This window comes from Hemitrygon akajei, unplaced genomic scaffold (genome assembly GCF_048418815.1).
Source record: "Hemitrygon akajei unplaced genomic scaffold, sHemAka1.3 Scf000058, whole genome shotgun sequence".
Classification (NCBI taxonomy): Eukaryota; Metazoa; Chordata; class Chondrichthyes; order Myliobatiformes; family Dasyatidae; genus Hemitrygon; species Hemitrygon akajei.
This window is the reverse complement of record NW_027331944.1, coordinates 4,815,995-4,841,422: the sequence shown is the minus strand read 5'-3', so window position 1 is coordinate 4,841,422 and position 25,428 is coordinate 4,815,995. Positions and strand designations below refer to the sequence as shown.

Genomic DNA, 25,428 nt, shown 5'->3' with positions numbered 1-25,428 from the left:
CACAGGAGGAAGAGGGATGGGGGAGATAGATCCCACAGGAGGAAGGGGAGTGGGTGAGAGAGATCCCACAGGAGGAAGAGGGATGGGGGAGATAGATCCCACAGGAGGAAGAGGAGTGGGGGGAGAGAGATCCCACAGGAGGAAGCGGGATGGGGGAGATAGATCCCGCAGGACTAAGGGGGATGCAGGAGAGAGATCCTACAGGGGAAAAGTAGACTTGAGGTTGTGTTGGCAGATAATGTGAAGGTAAACCCGAAGGGTTTCTACGAGTATATTAAGAGTAAAAGGATAGTAAAGGACAAAATTGGTCCCCTAGAAGATCAGTGTGTTTGTCTATGTGGTCTATGTGTGGAGCATCACGAGATGGGGAAGATCTTAAACAGTTTTTTTGCGTCATTGTCTACTCAGGAAACTGGCATAGCGGATATGGAATTACAGGAAACAAACAGGAGTGTCATGGAACGCGGCCAGTGAGTGAGTGGGCCAGTGAAGGAGTGGAAATTTGAGGCTTTGACTCGAGAGATTCTGGCCGTTTTGGCAGTTGGACTGTGCAAATCAAGACAACCAAGATTTGAATAGCTCAGCGTCAGCAGAAAGCAGCTGATTGACCAAGCAGTTTGAAAAGCTCAAACAAATAAATAGAGGGGTAGCTCAAGCTGAGCGGCCTGTGGAAAGTGGCCTGAGTGAGTGGAGATTTGAGGCTTTGACAGTTCTTCACAATGCCTCCTGAGTCGGTGATGTGCCTCTCCTGTGAGATGTGGCAGTCTTGGGGGAACTCCCCTCTCCCACAGAGTCACATCTGCCAGAAGTGCTTGCGGCCGGGCATCTGGAAGACCGTGTGAGGAATCTGGAGCAGCAGCTGGATGACCTTCGACTCATAAGGGAGAATGAGGCAGTCATAGATGAGAGCTACAGGGAGGTAGTCACACCTAGGCTGCCGGAAGCAGGTCGTTGGGTGACAGTCCGAGGGGGGAAAGCGAAGGAGAGTAGACAGGTAGTGCAGAGCACCCCTGTAGCCATTCCACTGAATAATAAGTTTACCGTGCTGGATGCTGTTGGTGAGGACGACCGACCAGGTGTGAGCCACGGTGTCAGGGCCTCTGGCACTGAGTCTGAACCTGTGATGCAGAAGGGTGGGACGGAGAGGAGGAGAGCTGTCGTCATTGGAGACTCTATAGTCAGGGGAGCAGACAGGAGATTTTGTGGACATGAGAAGGAAACCCGCATGGTTAGTTGCCTCCCGGGTGCCAGGGTCCGGGATGTGTCTGACCGGGTACATGACATTCTGGTACGAGAGGGAAAGCAACCAGAAGTTGTGATACATATCGGTACCAACGACATAGGCAGGAAGAGGGATGAGGTCCTGAAGGGTGAGTTTCGGGAACTAGGCAGAAGGCTGAAGAACAGGACCTCAAGGGTGGTGTTCTCAGGATTGCTGCCAGTGCTACGTGATAGTGATGGTAAGAGTTGGAGGAAATTGCAGTTGAATGCGTGGCTGAGGAGTTAATCAAGGGGGCAGGGTTTTAGATTTTTGGATCATTGGGATCTCTTCTGGGGAAGGTGGGACCTGTACAGATTGGATGGGTTGAACCTGAACTCAAGGGGGAGCAATATCCTTGCAGGTAGGTTTGTTAGCATGGTTTGAGAGGGTTTAAAATAATTTGCAAGGGGGATGGGACCCAGAGCGATAGAGCAGTGAAAGAAGTGCATAGAGTAAAGCCAGATCTGACACATAGAGAGGCTTTGAGGAAAGAGCAGCAGAATAAAGGGTATAAAGACAGTAAGGTAGAAGGGCTAAAGTGCGTGTACTTCAATGCAAGAAGCATCAGGAACAAAGGTGATGAACTGAGAGCTTGGATACATACATGGAATTATGATGTAGTGGCCATTACGGAGACTTGTCTGGCACCAGGGCAGGAATGGATTCTCAATATTCCTGGATTTCAGTGCTTTAAAAGGGATCGAGAAGGGGGAAAAGGGGAGGACGGGTGGCATTACTGGTCAGGGATACTATTACAGCTGCAGAAAGGGTGGGTAATGTAGCAGGGATCCTCTTTTGAGTCAGTATGGGTGGAAGTCAGGAACTGGAAGGGAGCGGTTACTCTACTGGGGGTATTCTATAGGCCCCCTGGTTGCAGCAGAGATACCGAGGAGCAGATTGGGAGGCAGATTTTGGAAAGGTGCAGAAATAACAGGGTTGTTATCATGGGTGACTTTAACTTCCCTAATATTGATTGGCACTTGATTAGTTCCAAGGGTTTAGATGGGGCAGAGTTTGTTAAGTGAGTCCTGGTTGGATTCCTGTCTCAGTATGTTGACAGGCCGACTAGCGGGAATGCCATACTAGATCTAGTATTAGGTAACGAAACGGGTCAGGTCACAGATCTGTCAGTGGGTGAGCATCTGGGGGTGTGTGCCCACTGCTCCCTGACCTTTAGCATTATCATGGAAAAGGATAGAATCAGAGAGGACAGGAACATTTTTAATTGGGGAAGGGCAAATTATGAGGCTATAAGACTAGAACTTGCGGGTGTGAATTGGGATGATGTTTTTGCAGGGAAATGTACTATGGACATGTGGTCGATGTTTAAGAATCTTTTGTAGGATGTTAGGGATTAATTTGTCCCGCTGAGGAAGATAAAGAATGGTAGGGTGAAGGAACCATGAGTGACGAGTGAAGTGGAAAATCTAGTCAGGTGGAAGAAGGCAGCGTACACGAGGTTTAGGAAGCAAGGATCAGATGGGTCTATTGAGGAATATAGGGTAGCAAGAAAGGAGCTTAAGAAGGGACTGAGAAGAGCAAGAAGGGGGCATGAGAATGTCTTGGCGAGTTTGGTAAAGGAAAACCCCAAGGCATTCATCAATTATGTGAGGAACAATAGGATGACAGGAATGATGGTAGGACCGATTAGAGATAAAAGTGGGAAGATGTGCCTGGAGGCTGTGGAAGTGAGTGAGATCCTCAATGAATACTTCTCTTTGGTATTCACCAATGAGAGGGAACTTGATGACGATGAGGACAATATGAGTGAGTTTGATGTTCTGGAGCATGTTGATATTAAGGGAGAGGAGGTGTTGGAGTTGTTAGGACGGATAAGTCCCCGGGGCCTGCCGGTATATTCCCCAGGCTGCTCCACGAGGCAAGGGAAGAGATTGCTGAACCTCTAGCTAGGATCTTTATGTTCTCGTTGTCCAAGGGAATGGTACGGGAGGATTGGAGGGAGGCAAATGCTGACCCCTTGTTCAAAAAAGGTAGTAGGGATAGTCCAGGTAGTTATAGATCAGTGAGCCTTACATCTGTGGTGGGAAAGCTGTTGGAAAAGATTCTTAGAGATAGGATCTATGGGCATTTAGAGAATCATGGTCTGATCAGGGACAGTCAGCATGGCTTTGTGAAGGGCAGATCGTGCCTAACAAGCCTGATAGAGTTCTTTGAGGAGGTGACCAGGCATATAGATGAGGGTAGCGCAGTGGATGTGATCTACAAGGATTTTAATAAGGCATTTGACAAGGTTCCACATGGTAGGCTTACTCAGAAAGTCAGAAGGCATAGGATCCAGGGAAGTTTGGCCAGGTGGATTCAGAATTGGCTTGCCTGCAGAAGGCAGATGGTCATGGTGGAGGTAGAACATTCAGATTGGAGGGTTGTGACTAGTGGTGTCCCGCAAGGATCTGTTCTGGGACCTCTTATTTTTGTGATTTTTATTGACGACATGGATGTGGGGGTAGAAGGGTGGGTTGGCAAGTTTGCAGACGACACAAAGGTTGGTGGTGTTGTAGACAGTGTAGAGGATTGTCGAAGATTGCAGTGAGACATTGATAGGATGCAGAAGTGGGCTGAGAAGTGGCAGATGGAGTTCAACCCGGAGAAGTGTGAGGTGGTACACTTCGGAAGGACAAACTCCAAGGCAAAGTACAAAGTAAATGGCAGGATAGTTGGTAGTGTGGAGGAGCAGAGCGATCTGGGGATACATGACCACAGATCCCTGAAAGTTGCCTCACATGTAGATAGGTTAGTTAAGAAAGCTTATGGGGTGTTAGCCTTCATAAGTCAAGGGATAGAGTTTAAGAGACGCGATGTAATGATGCAGCTCTATAAAACTCTAGTTAGGCCACACTTGGAGTACTGCGTCCAGTTCTGGTCACCTCACTATAGGAAGGATGTGGAAGCATTGGAAAGGGTACAGAGGAGATTTACCAGGATTCTGCCTGGTTTAGAGAGTGTGCATTATGATCAGAGATGAAGGGAGCTAGGGCTTTACTCTTTGGAAAGAAGGAGGATGAGAGGAGACATGATAGAGGTGTACAAGATATTAAGAGGAATAGACAGAGTGGACAGCCAGCGCCTCTTCCCCAGGGCACCACTGCTCAGTACAAGAGGACATGGCTTTAAGGTAAGGGGAGGGAAGTTCAAGGGGGTTATTAGAGGAAAGTTTTTCACTCAGAGAGTGGTTGGTGCGTGGAATGCACTGCCTGAGTCAGTGGTGGAGGCAGATACACTAGTGAAGTTTAAGAGACTTCTAGACAGGCATATGGAGGAATTTAAGGTGAGGGATTATATGGCAGGCAGGGTTTGAGGGTCGGCACAACATTGTGGGCTGAAGGGCCTGTAATGTGCTGTACTGTTCTATGTTTTATGGAACATATAGAGATTAAAGAGGAGGAGGTGCTTACTGCCTTACAGCAAATAAAGGTAAATAAATCCCCCAGTCCTGACATGATATTTTCTCGGACCTTGAGAGAGACTAGTGTAGAAATTGCAGGGGTCCTGGCAGAAATATTTAAAATGTATTTCACCACAATTGCGCTGCCAGAGGATTGGAGGGAAGCTCATGTTGTTCCGTTGTTTGAAAAAGGCTCCAAAAGTACACCAGGTAATTACTGACCAGTGAGCCTGAGATCGGTATTAGGTAAATTATTGGAAGGTGTTCGGATATACAAGGATTTGGACAACCAAGGGCTGATTAAAGACAGTCAGCATGGCTTTGTTCATGGCAGATCGTGTTTAATGATTCCTGTAGTGTTTTTCGAGGAGGTTACCAAGAATGCACATGAAGGAAAGGCTGTGGATGTTGTCTACATGAACTTTAGTAAGGCTTTTGACAAGGTCCCACATGGGAGGTTAGTTCAGAAGGTTCAGACAGTAGCTATCCATGGAGAGGTTGTAGATTGGATTCGAAATTGGCTGTGTGTGAGAAGACAGAGAGTGGTAGTGGATCATTGCTTCTCAGACTGGAGGCCTGTGACTAATGGTGTGTCTCAGGGATCTGTGCTGGGACCATTGTTGTTTGTTGTCTATATCAATGATCTAGATGATAATGTGATAAATTGGATCAGCAAGTTTGCTGATGACACTAAGATGGAGGCGTTGTGGACTGCGAGGAAGGCTTTCAAAGCTTGCAGAGGGATCTGGACCAACTGGCAACATGGGCCAGAAAATGGCAGATGGAATTTAATGCAGGCAAGTGTGAGGTGTTCCATTTTGTAAGGACAAATCAAGGTAGGACATACACAGTAAATGGTAGGGCACTGAGGAGTGCGCAGGAAGAAAGGGATCTGGGAGTTCAGATACATAATTCCCTGAAAGTGGCGTCACAGGGAGACAGGGTTGTAAAGAAGGCTTTTGGCATCCTGGCATTCATAAATCAAAGTTGAGTATAGGAGTTGCAATGTTATGGTGAGGTTGTATAAGACATTGGTGAGGCCAAATTTGGAGTATTGTGTGCAGTTCTATAGGACGGATATCAGTAAGACTGAAAGTGAGCAGAAAAGATCTGCGAGGATGTTGCTGGCCCTTCAGGAGTTGAGTTACAAGGAAAGATTGAACAGGTTAGGACTTTGTTCCTTGGAGCGCAGAAGAATGAGGGGAGATTTGATAGAAGTTTACAAAATTACGAGGGTATAGACAGGGTAGATGCGAATGGGCTCTTTCCACACGGATTAGGAGAGATAAATTACAAAAGGACTTTGCTTCAGGGTGAAAGGGGAAAGGTTTAGGGGGAACGTCCTCACTCAGAGAGTTGTGAGAGTGTGGAACGAGCTGCCATCTGATGTGGAAAATGCGGACACACTCTGAAGACTTAAGAATAAATCTGATAGATGCATGGATGGGAGAGGTCTGGAGTGTTATGGACTGGGTGCAGGTCAATGGGACTAGCGGAATAAAGTTTTGGCACAGAGCAGAAGGGCCGAATGGCTTGTTTTCTGTGCTGTAGTGTTCTATGATTTTACGATTCTATGAAGGAATATGGGGAGGTCAGTTCCCACAGGAAGAAGTGGGATGGGGAAGAGAGATCCCACAGGAGGAAGGAGGATGGGGTAGAGAGATCCGACGGGAGGAAGGGAAATGGGGAGGAGAGATCCAACAGGAGGAAGAGAGATGGGGATGTGAGATCCCACAGGCGGAAGGCGGATGTGGAAGTGAGATCCCACAGGAGGAAGGGAGATGGGGAAGATAGATCTGGCAGGTTGAAGGGGATTTGTGAAGAGAGATCCCATAGGCGGATGGGGCTGGGGAAAAGAGATCTGACAGGAGGAAGGGGGATGGGGAAGAGAGATCCCACAGGAGGAAGGGGGATGGGGAATAGAGATCTAACAGGACGAAGGGGAATGGGGAGGAGAGATCCAACAGGAGGGAGGGGGATGGGGAAGTGAGATCCCACAGGATGAAGGGGATTTGCGAAGAGAGATCCTATAGGCGGATGGGGGATGGGGAAAAGAGATCCCACAGGAGGAAGGGGGGGTGGGGAAGAGAGAACCCACAGGAGGGAGGGGAATGGGGAAGAAAGATCCCGCAGGAAGTGGGGTGGGGAAAAGACATTTCACTGGAGGATGAGGAAAGGGTAATAGAGAGCCCACAGGAGGAATGGGGATGGGGACGAGATCCCTAAGAATCGAAGGGGGATTGGGATAAAAAGTCCCACAGGAGGATTCCAAGGGTAAACGATAATCCTACAGGATGAGAGGATGCAGAAAATCTTTGTACGTGTGTGTTGGGTCTGAACAGAGACCCAGAGGAGATGCAGCCTCGCTCTCTGTGTATCTGGTAGTGAGCAAAGTCACACACTATCAAGGGCAGGGGAGGACAATCTCACAATGGTATTTCTTTCCTTCTCACTGGGACAGTCTGCAGATGGACTCTTGTCCCTCACCGGGAAGGGGGTGTGAATCTCTGACCCACCTGCTGCAGTCAGTGTCGGTCTGGGTGTCAGTAACAGTGAGAAGGAACATTGTCAATGGACGTGTCACAGGCAGCGAGAAACACGGCCATTCCTGTGATTTACTACCATTAAACCAATGGTCTTTGTTCACTGATCTGATGAAGTCTTCAACATTCCTTCACAAGGAACCACAGAATCCTGCCGTCCTTGGGGAATTACTGACCGATCCCCTGGGCATTTGTCACAATTCATCACAATCTGATTTATCACTGTTTAACCCAAATCCCTTTACATTGAAATGACACAATAGAACAGTTTCACAGTTCAGAGTGAGAAATAAATCAAGTTACCTCAACTCCTTGCACTTGTGCAGCCCGGGTCCCAGCCTCTGGATTCCTTCACACTGAATGTGGCAGTCCTCCAGGTCGAGATGTTTTATTGTATCACAGAGTCCGATGACATGAGACAGGACCGCGCAGTCAATCGGGGTCAGTGTCATTCCACTGAATGAAAGTGTTTTCACAGATCCCAGTGCGTCCTGAGCCAGTCCACGATTCTGAGACTCAAACAGGTAGTGCAATGTGTTCAGGAGGCTCCTTTTACCAGCTTCACTCCCTGTGTTTCCACTCTTGCGTTTAACCTCCTCCTTCACCCAATCAATCACCCGGCAGATTGTTTCATGAGGAAATGGACCCAGAAACTCCACCAGGCCCCGAGCTGTCATTGGGGAGGAGAGACCAGCAACAAAACGGAGAAATACCTCAAATCGCCCATCTGTCGTGTTGTGAACTTCAGTGAGGAATTTCAGGATATCCCCGGGATGTGGATTCAGGAATTGTGCGACTGCAGCTACAAACTCTTGGATGGTGAGGTGTGGGAATGTGTACACCACGCTCTGGGCAGAATCCTCTCTCTCCAAAAGTTCCATCAGGAACCCGGACAGGAACTGGGAAGGGTGCAGACTGTAGTTGATCAAATCTCCATCTGTAAACACAATCTTCTTCTCCAACACTCCTCTGTAGGCCATCTGACCCACCCTGAGTAACACATCACGGGGTTTCTCAATCTCACGGCCATGGTTTTTCAGGATGTTGTAAATATAGTAGGAGTACAGTTGGGTGATGGTCTTGGGAACTCGCTGTGGGTCCCTAACTCTTTGTGTGAAGAAGGGGCCCAGTGCCAGAGCGAGGATCCAGCAGTAGGAGGGGTTGTAGCTCATGGTGTACAGGATCTCGTTCTCCTTCACATAATTGAAAACAGCTTCCGCCACCGTCTGATCTTCAAAATGTCTGATGAAATATTCCTTCCGTTCCTCATTAACAAATCCCAGGATTTCAGCCCGGACACTGATCTCCGCCTTTTCCAATAAATGTAACGCAGTGGGGCGGGTGGTCACCAGCACTGAACACCCTGGGAGCAGCTTGCCCTGGATTAAACTGTACACAATGTCAGACACTTCACACCACCACTCGGGATCTGGGCACTGGTGCTTCGGTTCTGTATCTCTCTGACTGTCCGCAAAATCGATTTTGTGTTTGAATTCATCTAAACCATCGAATATAAACAGTAATCCCTCTGGGTTCTTCCAGACTTCTCTCAGGATATTCCTAAAGTAAGGATAATGATCCAGAATCAGTTCCTTCAGGTTTATTCTACAATTAACGGTGTTTAAATCTCGGAATTTGAAACTGAAGACAAACTGGAATTGTTGGTATATTTTCCCCGTGGCCCAGTCATAAACAATCTTTTGTACCATCGTTGTTTTCCCGATCCCCGGGACTCCGGCCACTGCTGCTGAACTCCAAGTTTTGGATTTACTCCGGGAAAAGCTGCTCTGGAATAACTGATCAGTACGGATTTTTTCCAGCTGACTGCGGAGTTGTTTCTCTCTATAATCCTCATGGTCTCTGCCTCTTGCCAGCAGCTCATGTTCCACCAGTGTCCGATCTCGAACAGTAGAAATGACCGTGAGCTCAGCGTATCGATCAGCCAGCTGGAAAACCTTCACCTTCTCCGTCATCAGGATCGTGTTCACTCTCAGAGTTTCAGTTTGTGCCCGCAGAGTCTCCTTGTGTTTCTGTTGAACATCTTCCATGGGAACAGAGAACATATTCAAAACGTTAAATGGCTCATCTGACAAAGAACTTTATAACGGTATTTCAGCATTCAGTGTTTGAGATTACATGAATAAATTCAATGCTTCCATGGATAGGACAGAAAGTAAAATTCTGTTCGCAGACACGGAATTGACAGCAATGGATGTCCCTGAAAATGTCCAATCCTCATGTTCTGGTTCTAGTTATTTGTGAAGGTGAACATTCCCCTGATTGCACTTTCTGAGGAAGCTTAAACAAGCATCACTCCCCACTAACATCTTAACTACATTCTACAGAGGCGTGGTTGAGAATGTGCTGACCTTTTGCATCACAACCTGGTACTCCAGCTGCAGTGCTGCCGACAAAAAAGCCTTGCAGGGGGTGGTTGGGGGAGCAGAGAAGGTTATTGGGGTCTCCCTACCTTCTGTCCAAGACCTCTTTCAGCATCGATGCCTCCAGAAGACACGGTACATCATTAAAGACCCCTCACACCCTCTCCATGAACTGTTTGTTCTTCTGCCATCAGGCAAACGTTACAGGAGCATCAAAACTACAACCACAAGGCTACTAAACAGCTTCCTCCCACAGGCAGTCAGACTGCTAAATAGCTGCTCTATCTGACTCTGCTTTGGACACTTATAACTTGATTTAAAGCGACATCTGGCTATTGTGTTTTACTATTTATTGTTGTGTTTATTATTTAGTGTTGCGTTTGTTATGTTATGATTACACTTGCCCCTGGGAAACGCTGTCTCATTCTGCCCTGCAGAGCTGATGTACGGTTGGAATGCAATCAAGTTTTTGAATCTTGAATATCCTATTGCAGTCCTGACTGCACTCCCGTTACAACAACTTTTCACTATATTTAAGGCATTGTTTGCCTCATTAACAGACGCTGTTAATGTTGATCTGGTGTGGAACTATGGAGAGCAGGACAATGTGCATTTTGGCCAATCTGCACACTGGGGAGTCACAGGTGTCCACTGCTCTTGCAACAAAACTGGAGCAGAATACGCGGGAAATACTCAAGTCGGGCAGCGTCTGCGGGAGAATCACAGTGAAGTTGCGGATCGATAACCCATCGGAATGACAGAAATGAAAATGGGTAGTTTTCAATCGCACTGATGGAGGATTGGTGGAAAGATGGAATCTGTGTTAATGGAAGAAGCCACAAGCGTCTGTCTCAGTGATGTACATCGTGTCTGTGGGAGAGGGTGGTGAGGTCTTGGCAACTGCTACTCATCAGTCTTGCTGTGGGGGTGTGGGGCTCTGTCTAATGAGGCCTCCGTCTGTCAGAGTCGACCATGGATGTCCTGCCCCTGCAAGCCGGGACACTCCGATATGGAGCGGAAGCTTCTGCCGATGTAGCAAGCTCCTCTCTCCATGCATCTGATGTACACAAAGGAATTGCAGAGACTGACACAGCTTGGCACCAGAGGTGTCGCAGGAGATGCCAGTCTGCGTTGAACACCATTTAACAGTGACTCAGGGACTCCAGCTCCAGGCTTTTCCCATTGGGTTTACTCCCAAACTCTTCCCCATGAGGGGTTACAGGTACAATGCTGTGGAGTTTTGAGATCAGAGTTTTCCTGTTCCTGGGTGAGCTGCCAATCACAGCCGACAAGCCCCATCTGCCCAAAGCGACTGGTTGTAAGGCACCAGTAACCCACCTCTGCCCCTTCTCCTGTGGGAAGAAACGCTTCCACCGGGATGAGTGGCTAAACCGCACGTGAAGGCCAAGAGCTGGACAGAGGCTACTCGCCACTGGGAGCATTTAATAGGTCGCGGCAGCTCATCCGCACTGTCACCCCCCCCCCCCTCCCCCCCCCCGGTTATAACAATCTTAAGCAACCAAGGGGCACTGTATTATTGACAATGAATCGGTAAATTGGTTTATTATTGTGACAGCCCCACTGTAAAATGGAAAACTTTCTGCATGCGATCCAAATAGATCATTACATCACATCGGTGCAATGAGGTTGTACAAGGAAAAATGGAACAGAATAGTTCAGGGAAACAGTGTTTCAGTTGCCGAGAAAATGCAGTACAGGCAGACGATACGGTAGAAGGCCAAAGGATCATTGGGAGTTCAGCGTTGAGTTTTTTTGTGACTCTGTTCCTAAACTAGAAATCAACACCTTAAACTACAGTACTGTGCAGAAGTCTGAGGTGTATATTAGGACTGACACATTTTGTCTTTCATTTTCTAGTTTGCACTTTATCCCGTTGTGATGCTGTTTGAACGGCATCGTCTGGATGAAAGGTGCTTTATAAATAAGTCATTATTATTATTATTATTATTATTATTATTATTATTATTATTATTTTCATAGCCTAAACTGGTAAAACTTGAGGTACAGGCATAGCCAAGCACACTCATGTCTCAATTGATAGGAGATTTCAGACTATTCTCGTGGTGTATAGTGTTATGGGTTTTCGATGATTTACACAAGTATCGCCGTGTGGGCCTAATTTATTAATACTATTCTGAAAAGCCTTTAGGATGATACCAGTTATTGATATTACGATTGGGATAAATAATACCCTGTTCGTGTTCCATAGTCTTTCATTTTGCCCTTTCAATTCAACATATTTCTGGTATTGTTTTTTACTAATTCATTTCTGTAAGTTATGTGTGTTTCGAATGGCTATATATATTTAAAAAGTTGCTTTTGCTTGTTTATCCTGTAAAATTACATCCGAACGCAGATCATGTATTATCCTATCTGAAATAATGATCGGACACAGTATGATATGAAGGACTCTAACTCTAAAAGTGGAACTCTAAAAGTAATTTACGTTCAGTAAATTATGGTGTTTTTCATCAGTTGTAGTTTAAGCAATGTTTTTGTGAATGTTGTCCGCCATTTTATTGTGCTTGTGCAAGTCATGAGATTCAGTTGAACTACTGCAGGATCTTGTAAAGTTGGATTGGTTGTAGTTTCTCTTATAATTTTCAGCATATATCGTCTTGGACCTATTAGTCATTTATTCTGTATTATTGATAACTACATGTGTCAACAACCTTGTCCTGTATTGCTACAATGATCCCTTCTGTTTCTGGGAAGAAGTGTCCAACTCTGAGCCAGGGGCTCGACGCTTCCTTGTCGACATCTATGTCAATAGAGCTAATTGTGGATTTCAGAAAAGACGAGATGAGGGAACATGACACACCAGTCCTCACAGAGGGATCTGATGTGGAAAGAGTGAGCAATTCCAAATTCCTGGCTGTCAATATCTCCGAGTATCTAACCTGGACCCAATATATCGATGCAACTACAGAGAAGGCACAACAGTGGCTATATTCCATCAGGAGTTTCCAGCATCACTTGAATATTTCTACAGATGTAACTTGCAGAGCATTGGAACTGGCTGCATCACTGTCTGGTTCACGAGGAACGGAATAAGGCGCACACTCAACGATTCAGGAGCAACTTCTCCTCTACCATGCAGTTTCCGAATGGACATTGAACCCATCGATACTGCCTCACTAATCGCGTTTTAAATTTCTATTTCTGCACTACTCATTTAGTTTAATATTTCATATAATCACACAGACATGCACAGCTATATATGTTCAACTTCCAGGCCCTGAAGCCATTTCGCTGCTCAGCCAGATCCACCGTCTGACAGGCCACATGTCTCGCATGGATAACTCCAGGTTACCGAAAGCAGTACTCTACGGAGAACTCTCTCAGGGCAAGAGAGATCGTGGTGCCCCGCGCAGGAGGTACAAGGACCAAATTAAGCAGAGGCTCTCTCAGGTAAATATGGAGGTCAACGAGTGGCAGCCGCTGATCCACGGAAAAGCCAGAAATTTTGAGGAACCCAGAAGAGCGACTGCTGAAAAGAAGAGGGGATGCAAGAAGGATCCAACTACCCAAGCGCCTGCATCCCAGCTGTCCCTCTGTCCCAACTGCTCCCGAGTCCACAGATCCAGTATTGGCCCCTACCGTCACCAACAATCGTGTCGTCATCCAGTACCACCACCCCCCCTCACAGACACGCACACACACACACACACACACACACACACACACACACACACACACACACACACACACATACCCTATTTGGGAAGAGAACAGGATTTAGGGTATGTTTCATGATCATTAATGCTTGGTGGAACCCCGGAATGTCCATGCCCTCAAACCCTTTTGTTCCCCGGATCTGGAGTACCTGGTGCTGCTGTGTAAACCTTTCCGGCTGCCAAGAGAGTTCCCGGCTGTTATTATCACAGCTGTGTAATAACAACATCCCCCAGTTGTGTGTTATTGTCACAGAGGGGAGATGATTTCCTTCAGAAATCGGTCAGGACTTCCCAAACCACAAAATTTGTATCAACAGTTCCGTGTGAAAAGCACTTGCCGTGTGACCGACTGCTTACATTGCCGGTGATCAGCAGGAGCTCAAGAAATTCAGCTCCGATCTGTGCAAAGTCATCCAGGCAGCGAAACGACAATACAGAGATCGTATTCAGGCACAGCTCTCCACCAACAACACACACAGCTTATGGCAAGCTCTGCACCCCAATGCAGACTTCAGAGCTAAGTGCAGTGGTGCTGCCAACATCGCTGCCTGTCTCCCAGAGGATCTAAGTCTCTTTACGCTCGGTTCGATATCGCCAACACTGAGACCCCGAGGAGAGCCGACAAAGCGACCTGCACATTGGTCATCTCTGACGCTGAAGTTCGCAGGTGTTTCCAACGTGTGGACAGTCGCAAGCCTGCGGGACCGGACGGCGTCCCAGGGCGGGTACTCAGGATGCGCTCGACACAACTGGTAGGTGTATTTACGGATATTTTTAATCTCACCCTCTCCTAGTGCAGAGTTCCTTCCTGCTTCAAATCATCCACCATTGTTCCTGGACCTAAAACAACTAAGGCAACATGCCTGAACGTCTGGCGTCCTGTCGCACTCACCTCAATAATAAGCAAATGCTTTGAGAGACTGGTCTAGGACTGCATCTGCAGCTTGTTACCACCCACACTGGACCCCCTACAATTCACCTACCGACACAACCGATCAACAGATGACAGAATAGCCACTGCTCTGCACACCTCCTTAAACATCTGGAGAAGAGGGATGCTTATGTGAGAATGATGTTATTAGACTACAGTTCAGCATTCAATACCATCATTCCCTCCAGGCTCGACAAGAAGCTCAGAGACCTCGGCCTTCACCCTGCCTTGTGCAGCTGGGTCCTGGATTTCCTGTCAGATCAGCAGCAGGTGGTAAGTGTGGGCTCCCTCATCTCTACCCCTCTGACCCTCAACACAGGAGCCCCTCATGGGTGTGTCCTAAGCTCCCTCCTTTACTCTCTGTTTTCGCATGGCTGTGTTGCCACCCAGAGCTCCAATCTGCTAATTAAATTTGCTGAGGATACTATATTTATTGGCCAAATCTCAAATAATAACGAGGTAGCCTGCACAGAAGAAGTCACCACACTGACACAGTGGTGACAAGAAAACAACTTCTCCCTCAATATCGCAAAAACAAAGGAGCTGGATGCAATGTTGCAAAGACAAGAGGAATGGAGACGGGCTAACCCCTATTGACATCAATGGATCTGGGGTTGAGAGGGTAAATAAAGGATTAATATGCAAAGGGATAAAGTCCTAACCTATTCAAACTTTCCCTGTAACTCAGTTTCTCAAGTCCCGGCAACATCTTTGTAAACCTTCTCTGCACTCTTTCAACCTTATTAATATCCTTCCTGTAATTAGGTGACCAAAACTGCATACAATACTCCAAATTCTGTCTCACCAATGTCTTATACAACCTCACCATTACATACCAACTCTTATACTCAGTACTTTGATTTATAAAGGCCAATGTACCAAAAGCTCTCTTAACGACCCTATCTACTTGTGAGGCCACTTTTAGGGAATTATGTATCTATACTCCCAGATCCCTCTGTTCTTCTGCCCTCCTCAGTGTCCTACCATTTACCTTGTATGTTCTAACTTGGTTTGACCTTCCGAAGTGCAATACCTCACACTTGTCCGCATTAAACTCTATCTGCCACTTTTCAGCCCATTCCCCCAACTGGTCCAAATCCCTCTGCAAGCTTTGAAAACCTTCCTCACTGTCCACTACACCTCCAATCTTTGTATCATCAGCAAATTTGCTGATCCAATTTGCCACATTCTCATCCAGATCATTGAGATAGATGACAAATAACAATGGACCCAGCACTGATCCCCGTGGCACACCACTAGTCACAGGCCTCCACTCAGAGTAGCAATCCTCCACTACCACTCTCTGGCTTCTTCCATTGAGCCAATATCTAATCCAATTTACTACCTCTCCATGCATACCTAGCGACTGAATCTTCCTAACTAACCTCCCATGCGGGACCTTGCCAAAGGCCTTACTGAAGTCCATGTATACAACATCCACTGCCTTCCCTTCATCCACTTTCCTGGTAACTTCCTCGATAAACTCTAATAGATTGGTTAAACATGATCTACCACGCACAAAGCCATACTGACTTTTTCTAATAAGTCCCTGTCTATCCAAATACCTGGAGATCCTATCTCTTAGTATTCCATCCAATAATTTACCTACTACCGATGTCAAACTTACTGGCCTATAATTTCCCAGCTTACTTTTCGAGCCTTTTTGAGCTCAAAACTACATGAGCTATCTTCCAATCCTGGCACCCGATTGGTGGATATCGACATAATATTTATGCCAGGGCCACTGCAATTTCAACATTAGTCTCCTTCAAGGTCCGAGGGAATACCCTGTCAGGTCCTGGGGATTTAACTACTCTGATTTGCCTCGTCAGCAAGCACCTCCTCCTCTTTAATCTATACAAGTTCCATGAGCTCCCTACTTGTTTGCCTTGTTTCCATAGACTCCATTCTAGTTTCCTTAGTAAATGCAGATGCAAAATACCCATTTAATATCTCTCCCATTTCTTTTGGTTCCATACATAGCCGACCACACTGATCTTCAAGAGGATCAATTTTATCCCTTACTATCCTTTTGCTCTTAACATACCTGTAGAAGTTCTTAAAATTATCATTCACCCTGACTACCAAAGCAACCTCATGTCCTCTTTAAGACCTCCTGATTTCTTTCTTAAGTATTTTCTTGCTCTTTTTATACTCCTCAATCATCTTATTTCCTCCCTGTTGCCTATACATGTTATACATCTCTCTTCTTCTTTATCAGAGTTCCAATATCTCTCGAAAGCCAAGGCTCCTTATTCTTATTCATTTTGCCTTTAACCCTGACAGGAACATACAAACTCTGCACTCTCAAAATTTCTCTTTTGAAGGTCTTCCACTTACCAATCACATCCTTGCCAGAGAACAACCTGTCCCAATCTACGATTTTTAAATCCCTTCTCATTTCTTCAAATTTGGCCCTTTTCAGGTTTAGAACGTCAACCCGAGGACCAGATCTATCTTTATCCATGATCAAGTTGAAACTAATGGTGTTATGATCACTGGAACGAAAGTGTTCCCCTACACACACTTCCGTCACCTGCCCTAGCTCATTTCCTAATAGGAGATCTAATATTGCATCCTCTCTAGCTGGTACATCTATATATTGATTTAGAAAACTTTCCTGAACACATTTTACAAACTCTAACCCATCTAGACGTTTAACAGCATGGGAGTCCCAATCAATGTGTGGAAAATTAAAATCCTCTACAATCACAAATTTCTGCCTCCTGCAGTTGTCTGTTATCTCTTTGCAGATTTGCTCCTCCAATTCTCGCTGACTATTGGGTAGATAGATAGATAGATAGATAGATACTTTATTCATCCCTATGGGGAAATTCAACTTTTTTTCCAATGTCCCATACACTTGTTGTAGCAAAACTAATTACATACAATACTTAACTCAGTAAAAAATATGATATGCATCTAAATCACTATCTCCAAAAGCATTAATAATAGCTTTTAAAAAGTTCTTAAGTCCTGGCGGTAGAATTGTAAAGCCTAATGGCATTGGGGAGTATTGACCTCTTCATCCTGTCTGAGGAGCATTGCATCGATAGTAACCTGTCGCTGAAACTGCTTCTCTGTCTCTGGATGGTGCTATGTAGAGGATGTTCAGAGTTATCCATAATTGACCGTAGCCTACTCAGCGCCCTTCGCTCAGCTACCGATGTTAAACTCTCCAGTACTTTGCCCACGACAGAGCCCGCCTTCCTTACCAGCTTATTAAGACGTGAGGCGTCCCTCTTCTTAATGCTTCCTCCCCAACACGCCACCACAAAGAAGAGGGCGCTCTCCACAACTGACCTATAGAACATCTTCAGCATCTCACTACAGACATTGAATGACGCCAACCTTCTTAGGAAGTACCTTCTTAGGTAGTCGATAATACAACCCTACTAATGTGGTCATACCTTCCTGTTTCTCAGCTCCACCCATATGGTCTCAGTAGACAAGCCATCTAATCTGTCCTGCCGAAGCACTGCTGTAATATTTTCCCTGACTAGCAAAGCCACCACCCACCCTTCATCCCTCTGTCTCTATCACGTCGGAAACATCGGAACACTGGAACATTGAGCTGCCAGTCCTGCCCCTCCTGTAGCCAAGTTTCAGTAATGGCTATGATGTCATAATTCCATGTGTCAATCCAGGCCCTCAGCTCGTCTGCCTTTCCCACAATACTCCACGCTTTGAAATATACACACCTCAGAAGATTATTACCAGCACACACAACCTTCCTATTTGTGACTTTGCATGAACTACCAACATCATTTAATTTGACCCCCGTTCCACTATCTACTCTGGCACTCTGGTTCCCATCTAGTTTAAACCCTCCCCAATAAAACTAGCAAACCTCCCTGCAAGTATATTGGTGCCTTTGTAGTTCAGGTGTAACCTGTCTCTCTTGTACAGGTCCCACCTGCTCCTGAAGAGGTCCCGATGTCGAGAAATCTGAAACCCTGCCCCCTACACCAGTTTCTCAGCCACGTGTTCATCTGCCAGAGCATCGCACTCTTACCCTCACTGGCACGTGGCACAGGCAGCAATCCGGAGATTACTACCCTCTATGTCCTGTTTTTCAACTTCCTACCAAGCTCTCTGTACTCACTCTTCAGGACATCCTGACTCTTTCTACCTGTGTCATTGGTACCGATGTGTACCACGACATCTGGCTGATCACCCGCCCACCTCAGAATGCTGTGCAGGCGATCAGAGACATCCCTGACCATGGCACCCGGGAGGCAACAAACCATCCGGGAGTCTCTGTCACAACCACAGTATCTCCTGTCTGTACCCCTGACTATGGAGTCCCCTATCACTACCGCTCTCCTCTTCCTCCTCCCTCCGTTCTGCACTGCAGAACCAGACTCAGTGCCAGAGATCCGGCTGCCGCAGCTTGTCCCAGGTAAGTCATCCTCCACCCCCCCCCCCCCCGCCCCAACAGTATCCAAATTGGTATACCTATTTTGGAGGGGAATGGCCACAGAAGAACCCTGCATTAACTGCCCTTTCCCCTTCCCTCGCCTGACGGTAACCCAATTACCTGTGCCCTGTTCCTTAGGTGTAACTACCTCCTGGAAGCTACTATCTATAAACTGCTCAGTTTACCGAATGATCCGGAGGTCATCCAGCTCCTGCTCCAGTTCCCTAATGCGGTCTGTTAGGAGCTGCAGCTGGATGCACTTCTTGCAGGTATCGTTGTCAGGGACACTGGATGTCTCCCTGACTTCCCACATCCTGCAAGAGGAGCATTCCGACATCCTGCCTGGCATATTCTCTAGTCTGAACAAAAAAAAAAGAAAAACAGAAAAACAAATCGTTGAGATGGTTGAGGACGTTTGGGATGGGCCCCTAAATGCTAACGATTTTCTATAGGGGCACAATTTTGTGCATCCTGACTGGCTGCATCACTGCCTGGTATGGGAACTGTACTTCTCTCAATCGCAGGACTCTGCAGAGAGTGGTGCGGACAGCCCAGTGCATCTGTAGATGTGAACTTGCTACTACTAAGGTCATTTCAGAGATAGGGGGTAAAAAGTGCCTGAAGGATCATTCTGGACCCAAGTCTCACCAAGCACAAACTGTTCCAGCTGCTACCATCCGGGAAATGGTACCGCAGCTTAAAAGCCAGGACCAACAGGCTTCGTGACAGCTTCTTCCACCAGGCCATCAGACTGATTAATTCATGCTGATACAATTCTATTTCCACAATTGTATACATAAATACAGACTCACTGCACACACTTTACTGTAATTGTGCTGCTGGCGCAGAAAATCAATTTTCACGACATGTGTCCATGATATTAACCCTGATCCCGAAAATTTTTATCTGGCTGTTGTCTCATTTTTTTAGATCTGTTATTCATCATCCTCATACTGTCCTCGTTCATATCAATCCAAGTGCGCTCCAGTGCACCTGGTGTTTTCCAGAAATTGCTATTTAAGTTCTTATCTTTTTGCATATTTTCCAGATCTGTTTCAGAGCAGGATATTTTACCAAAATTATACGTCAATATGGGCACAGTGAGTGTTTACTACCTTCGTTATATTTTTACTGTCCAGCTCTGCTTGGCAGATTTTCTTGATCCTTGATGTAAATTCAAAGTTTGTTCAGCCTTGCAGTAAATTCAGATTTTCTTTAGCCTTGAAGTAAATTTTGTTGGAAGGTTTTCCTTTATCACACTCTTATCTATTTTCTTTGCTTATTGATATCCTAAATATCTGTTTCATATTCTGTTACATTGCATCCCGATGCTCTGTTTGATATTCTACCGGCTCTATTGCACCTTTCTTTATGTTTAATCATGTTCTGTACTTTCCTAGTCTAAAGTTCATGCTTATATATTTGGAAATTAGTTCCATTATTTGAATTATTTGTTTCAGCTTTACTGCTGCAAGAGCAAATAATTTCAAATCCTCAATGTATAGCTGTGTCAAGGTATAGTTCGTATATTTTTCTGATTAGATACCTGATTTTTGTCTGTTTCAGTAAATTATGAGTGGGCTTAAAGCTAGACAAAACCATAGTGGGCTTTGTGAGTCGCTTTGGAAAATCCCTCCATTTATTTTGATAGTGGTCGTTGTTCCTCAGTGGTTGTTAATAGGACGATTATTTTACGCGAATGCTTCATCAGTTGTAGAAATTTCACAAGTATTGTATGAATTTTATATATATTTGGAACTTCTCTTAAACACAAGGAACAGAATCAGATGTGTTTTTTTTATTGACAATATAACACTGAAAGTTTTCTGCTTTCCACAGGGTTTGAAATAGAATTACATAATCTGTTATCTGTTGTTCAAACCCGAATGGTATTCTGTCTGCTCTCCTGTGAGTATATTGTGGTTATCTAGGTTGTTATCTGAGTTTTTATTAGTTACGAGATGTACGATGCTATAATTCTAGATATAAACTTGTCTTATTATTATTAAGAGCCAATAATAACATAGTAGGTGACCAGTTAGTAGTCTTATAAATGCAGAATAAAGCTGTCGTTGAGACTAGTGGTACATACCTTCAGCCTTTTATATGTTCTGCCCCATGGGTGTATGACAGAGAGGATGTATGAGGAGGTTTGGGGTTCTGTAGCAAGGCTTTGGGTCGGGTTTGTGTCTTGCCAGCTTGATTGAGTTCCTCCAGGAGGTGACAAAGGTGATGGATGAAGATACACATGGATATTGTCTACTTGTGTATTGGTAGAGTGTTTGACAAAGTCCCACATGGGAGGCTCATACAGAATATTAACATGCTTGAGAACTGTGGGGAATTGTCCTGGCTGCCGGGGACACAAACTGGGAGAAATGTCTTGGCTGGCGGGTGGTGAATCTGTGAAATTATTGTCATAGACGGCTGAGGAAGACACTTCCTTGGATATATTTAAAATGCAGGTTGATATGTTCCTGATTAGGAAGAGTGTCAACGTTTACTGGGATAATGGGGTAGAGAGTAATTGAAGAGCAAATTCACTGAGCCGAATGGCTAAATTCTGCTCCTAGGTGTTATGGTTTTAGGGAGCATCTGGAGTATTGTATTCACTTCTGATTGTCCAGCTCCTGGAAGGATTGGAGAGGGTGCAGAACAGGTTCATCAGGATGTTGCCTGGGTTCGGTGACATGTGCTACAAGTAGAGGTTTGATAAACTTGGTTTGTTTACTATAGAGTTAGAATAGAGAGCTGACAGAGGTGTACAACTTTGAGAGGTAAGAGTTTGGGGCATCAGCCTGTATTTTGTTTGTTTATGTTTACATAAGACTGGTGTCTAATACCAGAGGGTATTTGGTTAAGGTGAGATGGGGTAAATTTACAGCAATTGTGGGTAGTTTTTTAACAGAGTTGTGAGTGCCTGGAATTTACTGTCTGGGTCAACATGGCTTTGTGAAGGGTAGGTCGTGCCTCACGAGGCTAATTGAGTTTTTTAAAGCGGTAACAAAAAGCAATTGACGGAGGTACGGTAGTAGATGTGGTCTACATGGATTTTAGCAAGGCATTTGACAAGGTCCCTCACGAGAGACTCATCCAGAAAATCATGAGGCATGGGATAAGTGGAACCTTGGCTGTTTGGATAAAAAATTGGCTTAAAGGAAGAAAGCAGAGGGTAGTAGTGTAAGGAAAGTATTCTGCCTGGAGGTCGGTGACTAGTGGAGTGCCGCAGGGATCTGTCCTGGGACCACTGCTATTTGTGATTTTTATAAATGACCTGGATGTAGAGGTGGAAGAATGGGTGAGTGAATTTGTGGATGACATGAAGATTGGAGGAGTTGCGGATGGAGCTGTAGGTTGTCGAAGGTTACAAGAGGATATAGACAAGGTGCAGATTTGGGCAGAAAAGTGGCAGATGGGGTTCAATCCGGATAAGTGTGAGGTGACGCATTTTGGAAGGACAAACCAGAATGTTGAGTACAAGTTTAATCGTTGGTTACTTAAGAGAGTGGATGAACAGAGGGACCTTGGGGTTCAAATCCATACATCCCTTAAGGTCGCTGCACGGGTTGATAGGATAGTTAAGAACTCCTATGGGATGCTAGGCTTCATTAATAGGGGGATTGAGTTCAAGTGTAGAGAGGCCAAGTTGCAAATCTACAAATCTCTGGTGAGACCGCACTTAGAGTATTGTGTTCAATTCCAGTCACCTCATTATAGGAAGGATGTGGAAGCTATGGAAAGGGTGCGGAGTAGATTTACCAGGATGTTGCCTGGTTTGGAGAACCAGTCATGTGAAGCAAGGTTAGCAGAGCTGGGACTTTTCTCTTTGAGCGTAAAAGGATGAGAGGGCACTTGATAGAGGTCTAAAAAATTATGAGAGGCATAGATAGGGTGGATTGCAAGTACCTGTTTCCCAGGGCACCAACAGCAAACACTAGAGGGCATATGTACAAAGTTAAGGGAGGGAAGTTTAGGGGAGTCATCACGGGTACGTTTTTTACAGAGCGTTGTGGGTGCGTGGAACAACTTGCCAGGGATGGTGGTGGAGGCTAAAACATTAAGGGTATTTAAGAACCTCTTGGACAGGCACATGGATGAAAGAAAAATAGAGGGTCACGGGGTAGTGTGGGTTTAGTACTCTTTTTAAAGGAATACATGGGTCGGCACAACATCCAGGGCGGAAGAGCCTGTACTGTGCTGTAGTATTCTAGTGTCTAGAGTCTAGTGACTAGGGTCATGTCGGAAGCAACTATGTTATAGATGCTCCTAGTTATACATAAATGTGCAGGAAATGCAAGGAAATGGACAATAATATAAGAAAGGATACCAAAGTATATTTTTTTCTTTCCCGGATATATAAAGAGTGAAAAATGGGAGAGGGTCAATATCGGACCACTAGAAACTGCTGTTGTAGTTGCAGTAACGGGTGAAAAGGAAATGCCAGACAAACTCTGTGCAAGTCACTGGCAGAATTCCAAAAGGTAAAGAACATCAGCAAACAGAATTGCGTGTAGTGCTATTACAAAGGAAAAGGGGCTTGGAAGATGAAAGGTCTGAAGATAGAAAAGTCACCTGGACTGGGTCATACAGTGTATCAGGAGCCTGCCTGGGGTGTGCGGGGATTCCCAGAGCGTTAGGACCTTGAGTGAAGGCTTCAGCAGAACCAACAGCTGGATTAATAGAAAAATATATTGTAGAATATTCAGGCTGCAAAGAGAGATTCTTTGAATTGTTACTTGAATCCAGAGTTCACCGAATGATTAATGGCGAATTTTGATTCCCAGGCTTTGCCAAGTCACAGACTAACACTTGAGATGTGGTTTGAACTGTGCATTTCATCACTCACCTATCAGCTGAGTGGGTAATTCAGATAAACCTTGGCGGATGTTCATGTATTCCTGTGGATCAGGACCTGTTTAAATATAAAAAAAAAACATCCATTGAAACAGAGCTAAAATAATTAAAATAACTAAAATGTTTATCTCAATGTGCCTTTGTGTTCAGTGCGTGGTTTTAACATACCGAGTTCCTGTATTTCCCTCAGTATTCTGTCCAACTTCGGTAACTCAGTCCTCCACATCAGAAAGGATTCCCACATCGCCCTCCGGGCCCGGGAGCCTTTGCCATTCACCAAACTGAGAAAGAGTCTGGAACTCTCTGCCCGGTTTCCCTTCTCTGTCAGCTCAGTGACTTTCTACAAAAGGAAACAATGGACTTATTGTGGAGCAGACAGACAGACATGGAGAATGTGCAGGAAAGTATCTGTTCATGGCCCCAGTAGCTTCAGAACAGATGCAGTCACTGGGCTGTTGCCTCATCCTCTCTGGGTTCAGTCATTAACAGAGAAACAGTAACTGAAGGAAATTCTAAATCAATAGTGTGTAAGAATAAGGATTTACTGACACCCTGCAGTAGATACAATGTGATTAATTTCCTCGATCTGTCTATGTGCAGCATTACATCAACAAGATGTGACAACAAGAATGGAAGAGAGGGGAGAGAGAGAGCAAAAACAAATGGATGGCGGGCATCACTGAATCGTGGCTGACAAAAGTTTATAGTTGGGTGCTTAAATCCAAGGATAAATATTGAATCGAAAGGATACGCAGGGAGGTGAAAGTTTTGGGTCGAAACTGCTGTCATTAAAAATGAAAAGTCCTGAGAAAGAGGTGATGTCGGATTAGACGATGTGGATGTTAAGAAACTGCGTAGGTAAAATGACCCTGATGGAAATTATATACAGGCATGTTAACAGTAGCCAGGATGTGGGCTACAAATTACAACGGGGGAGAGGAGAGGCATGGAAAAAGGTCAATGCTAAAATTGACACGGGGAGTTTCAATATCCAGGTCGCTTTGGAAAATCAGGTCGGTGCTGAATCCCAAGTGAGGGAATTCATAGAATGCCTATGAGATGGCTTTTGAGAGAAGCCTGTGGTTGAGCCCACTACAGGAAAGGCGGATCTGGATTCTGTATTGTGTATTGCACCAGATTTGATTAGCGAGCTTCAGCTAAATAAACCCTTAAGAGGCAGTGATCATAAAATAGCAGAACTCAGCCAGCAGTTTGAAAGGGAGAAGGTAAAGTTAGAGGTATCAGTGCTACAGTAGAATAAAGGAATTACCTCGGTATGAGAGAGGAGCTGGGCAAAAATAAATTCGGAAGTGACACTAACAGGGACAATAACAGAGCAGGGATGGCTGATTTTTCTCGGAGCAATTCAGAAGGTGCAGGACAAATGATCACAAAGATGAAGAATTATTCTAAAGGGAGGATGATCAACCGTGGCTGACGAGGTAGTCAAAGCAGCACAAAAGCAAAGGAGAGGGCACAGAATATTACAAAATATAGTAGAAAGCTGGAGGACTGGGATGTTTTTACAAATCAACAGAAGGCAATTCAAAAACCGTAAATAGAGAAAATATGAAATATGAAGGCAGGCTAGAGAATGATGTAAAATAGCTTACCAAAACGTCCGTCTGATATATGAAGATTGAAAGAGAGGAGAGTGGATATTGGACCACCGGAAAATGAGAGTGGAGAGGTACTGTCAGGGGACAAGGAAATGGCGGAAGGTATTGGTCGGCATTTTGCGTCAGTCCTCACTGTAAAAACACTAGAACGTGCCAGATATTTGAGAATGTCAGGTGGCAGAAGTGAGTGTATTTGCAATTATTGCGGAGAAGGCGCTTGGTAAGCTGAAAGTTCTGAAGATCAACTCACCCGATTCCTTCTGAAGGAGGAGTCTGAAGAGATTGTGGAGACATTAGTCATAATCACTCAAGAATCAC

The 25,428-nt window shown here is 45.3% G+C and overlaps 1 protein-coding gene across 1 annotated transcript in view; it reads right to left on the bottom strand.

Annotated features, from left to right (window-relative positions):
* Window positions 1-715: 715 nt before the first annotated feature.
* LOC140721633 (NACHT, LRR and PYD domains-containing protein 3-like) overlaps window positions 716-25,428 on the bottom strand; it is a 48,414-nt gene continuing 23,701 nt past the window's right edge. Inside the window, exons 7-9 of the mRNA XM_073036444.1 lie at window positions 23,660-23,831; window positions 7,511-9,248; window positions 716-1,118 (exon numbers count right to left, since the gene is read on the bottom strand). Of these exons, the coding sequence (XP_072892545.1) occupies window positions 794-1,118; window positions 7,511-9,248; window positions 23,660-23,831 (2,235 nt within the window). The 3' untranslated portion in view covers window positions 716-793. The remainder of the gene's footprint in view (window positions 1,119-7,510; window positions 9,249-23,659; window positions 23,832-25,428) is intronic.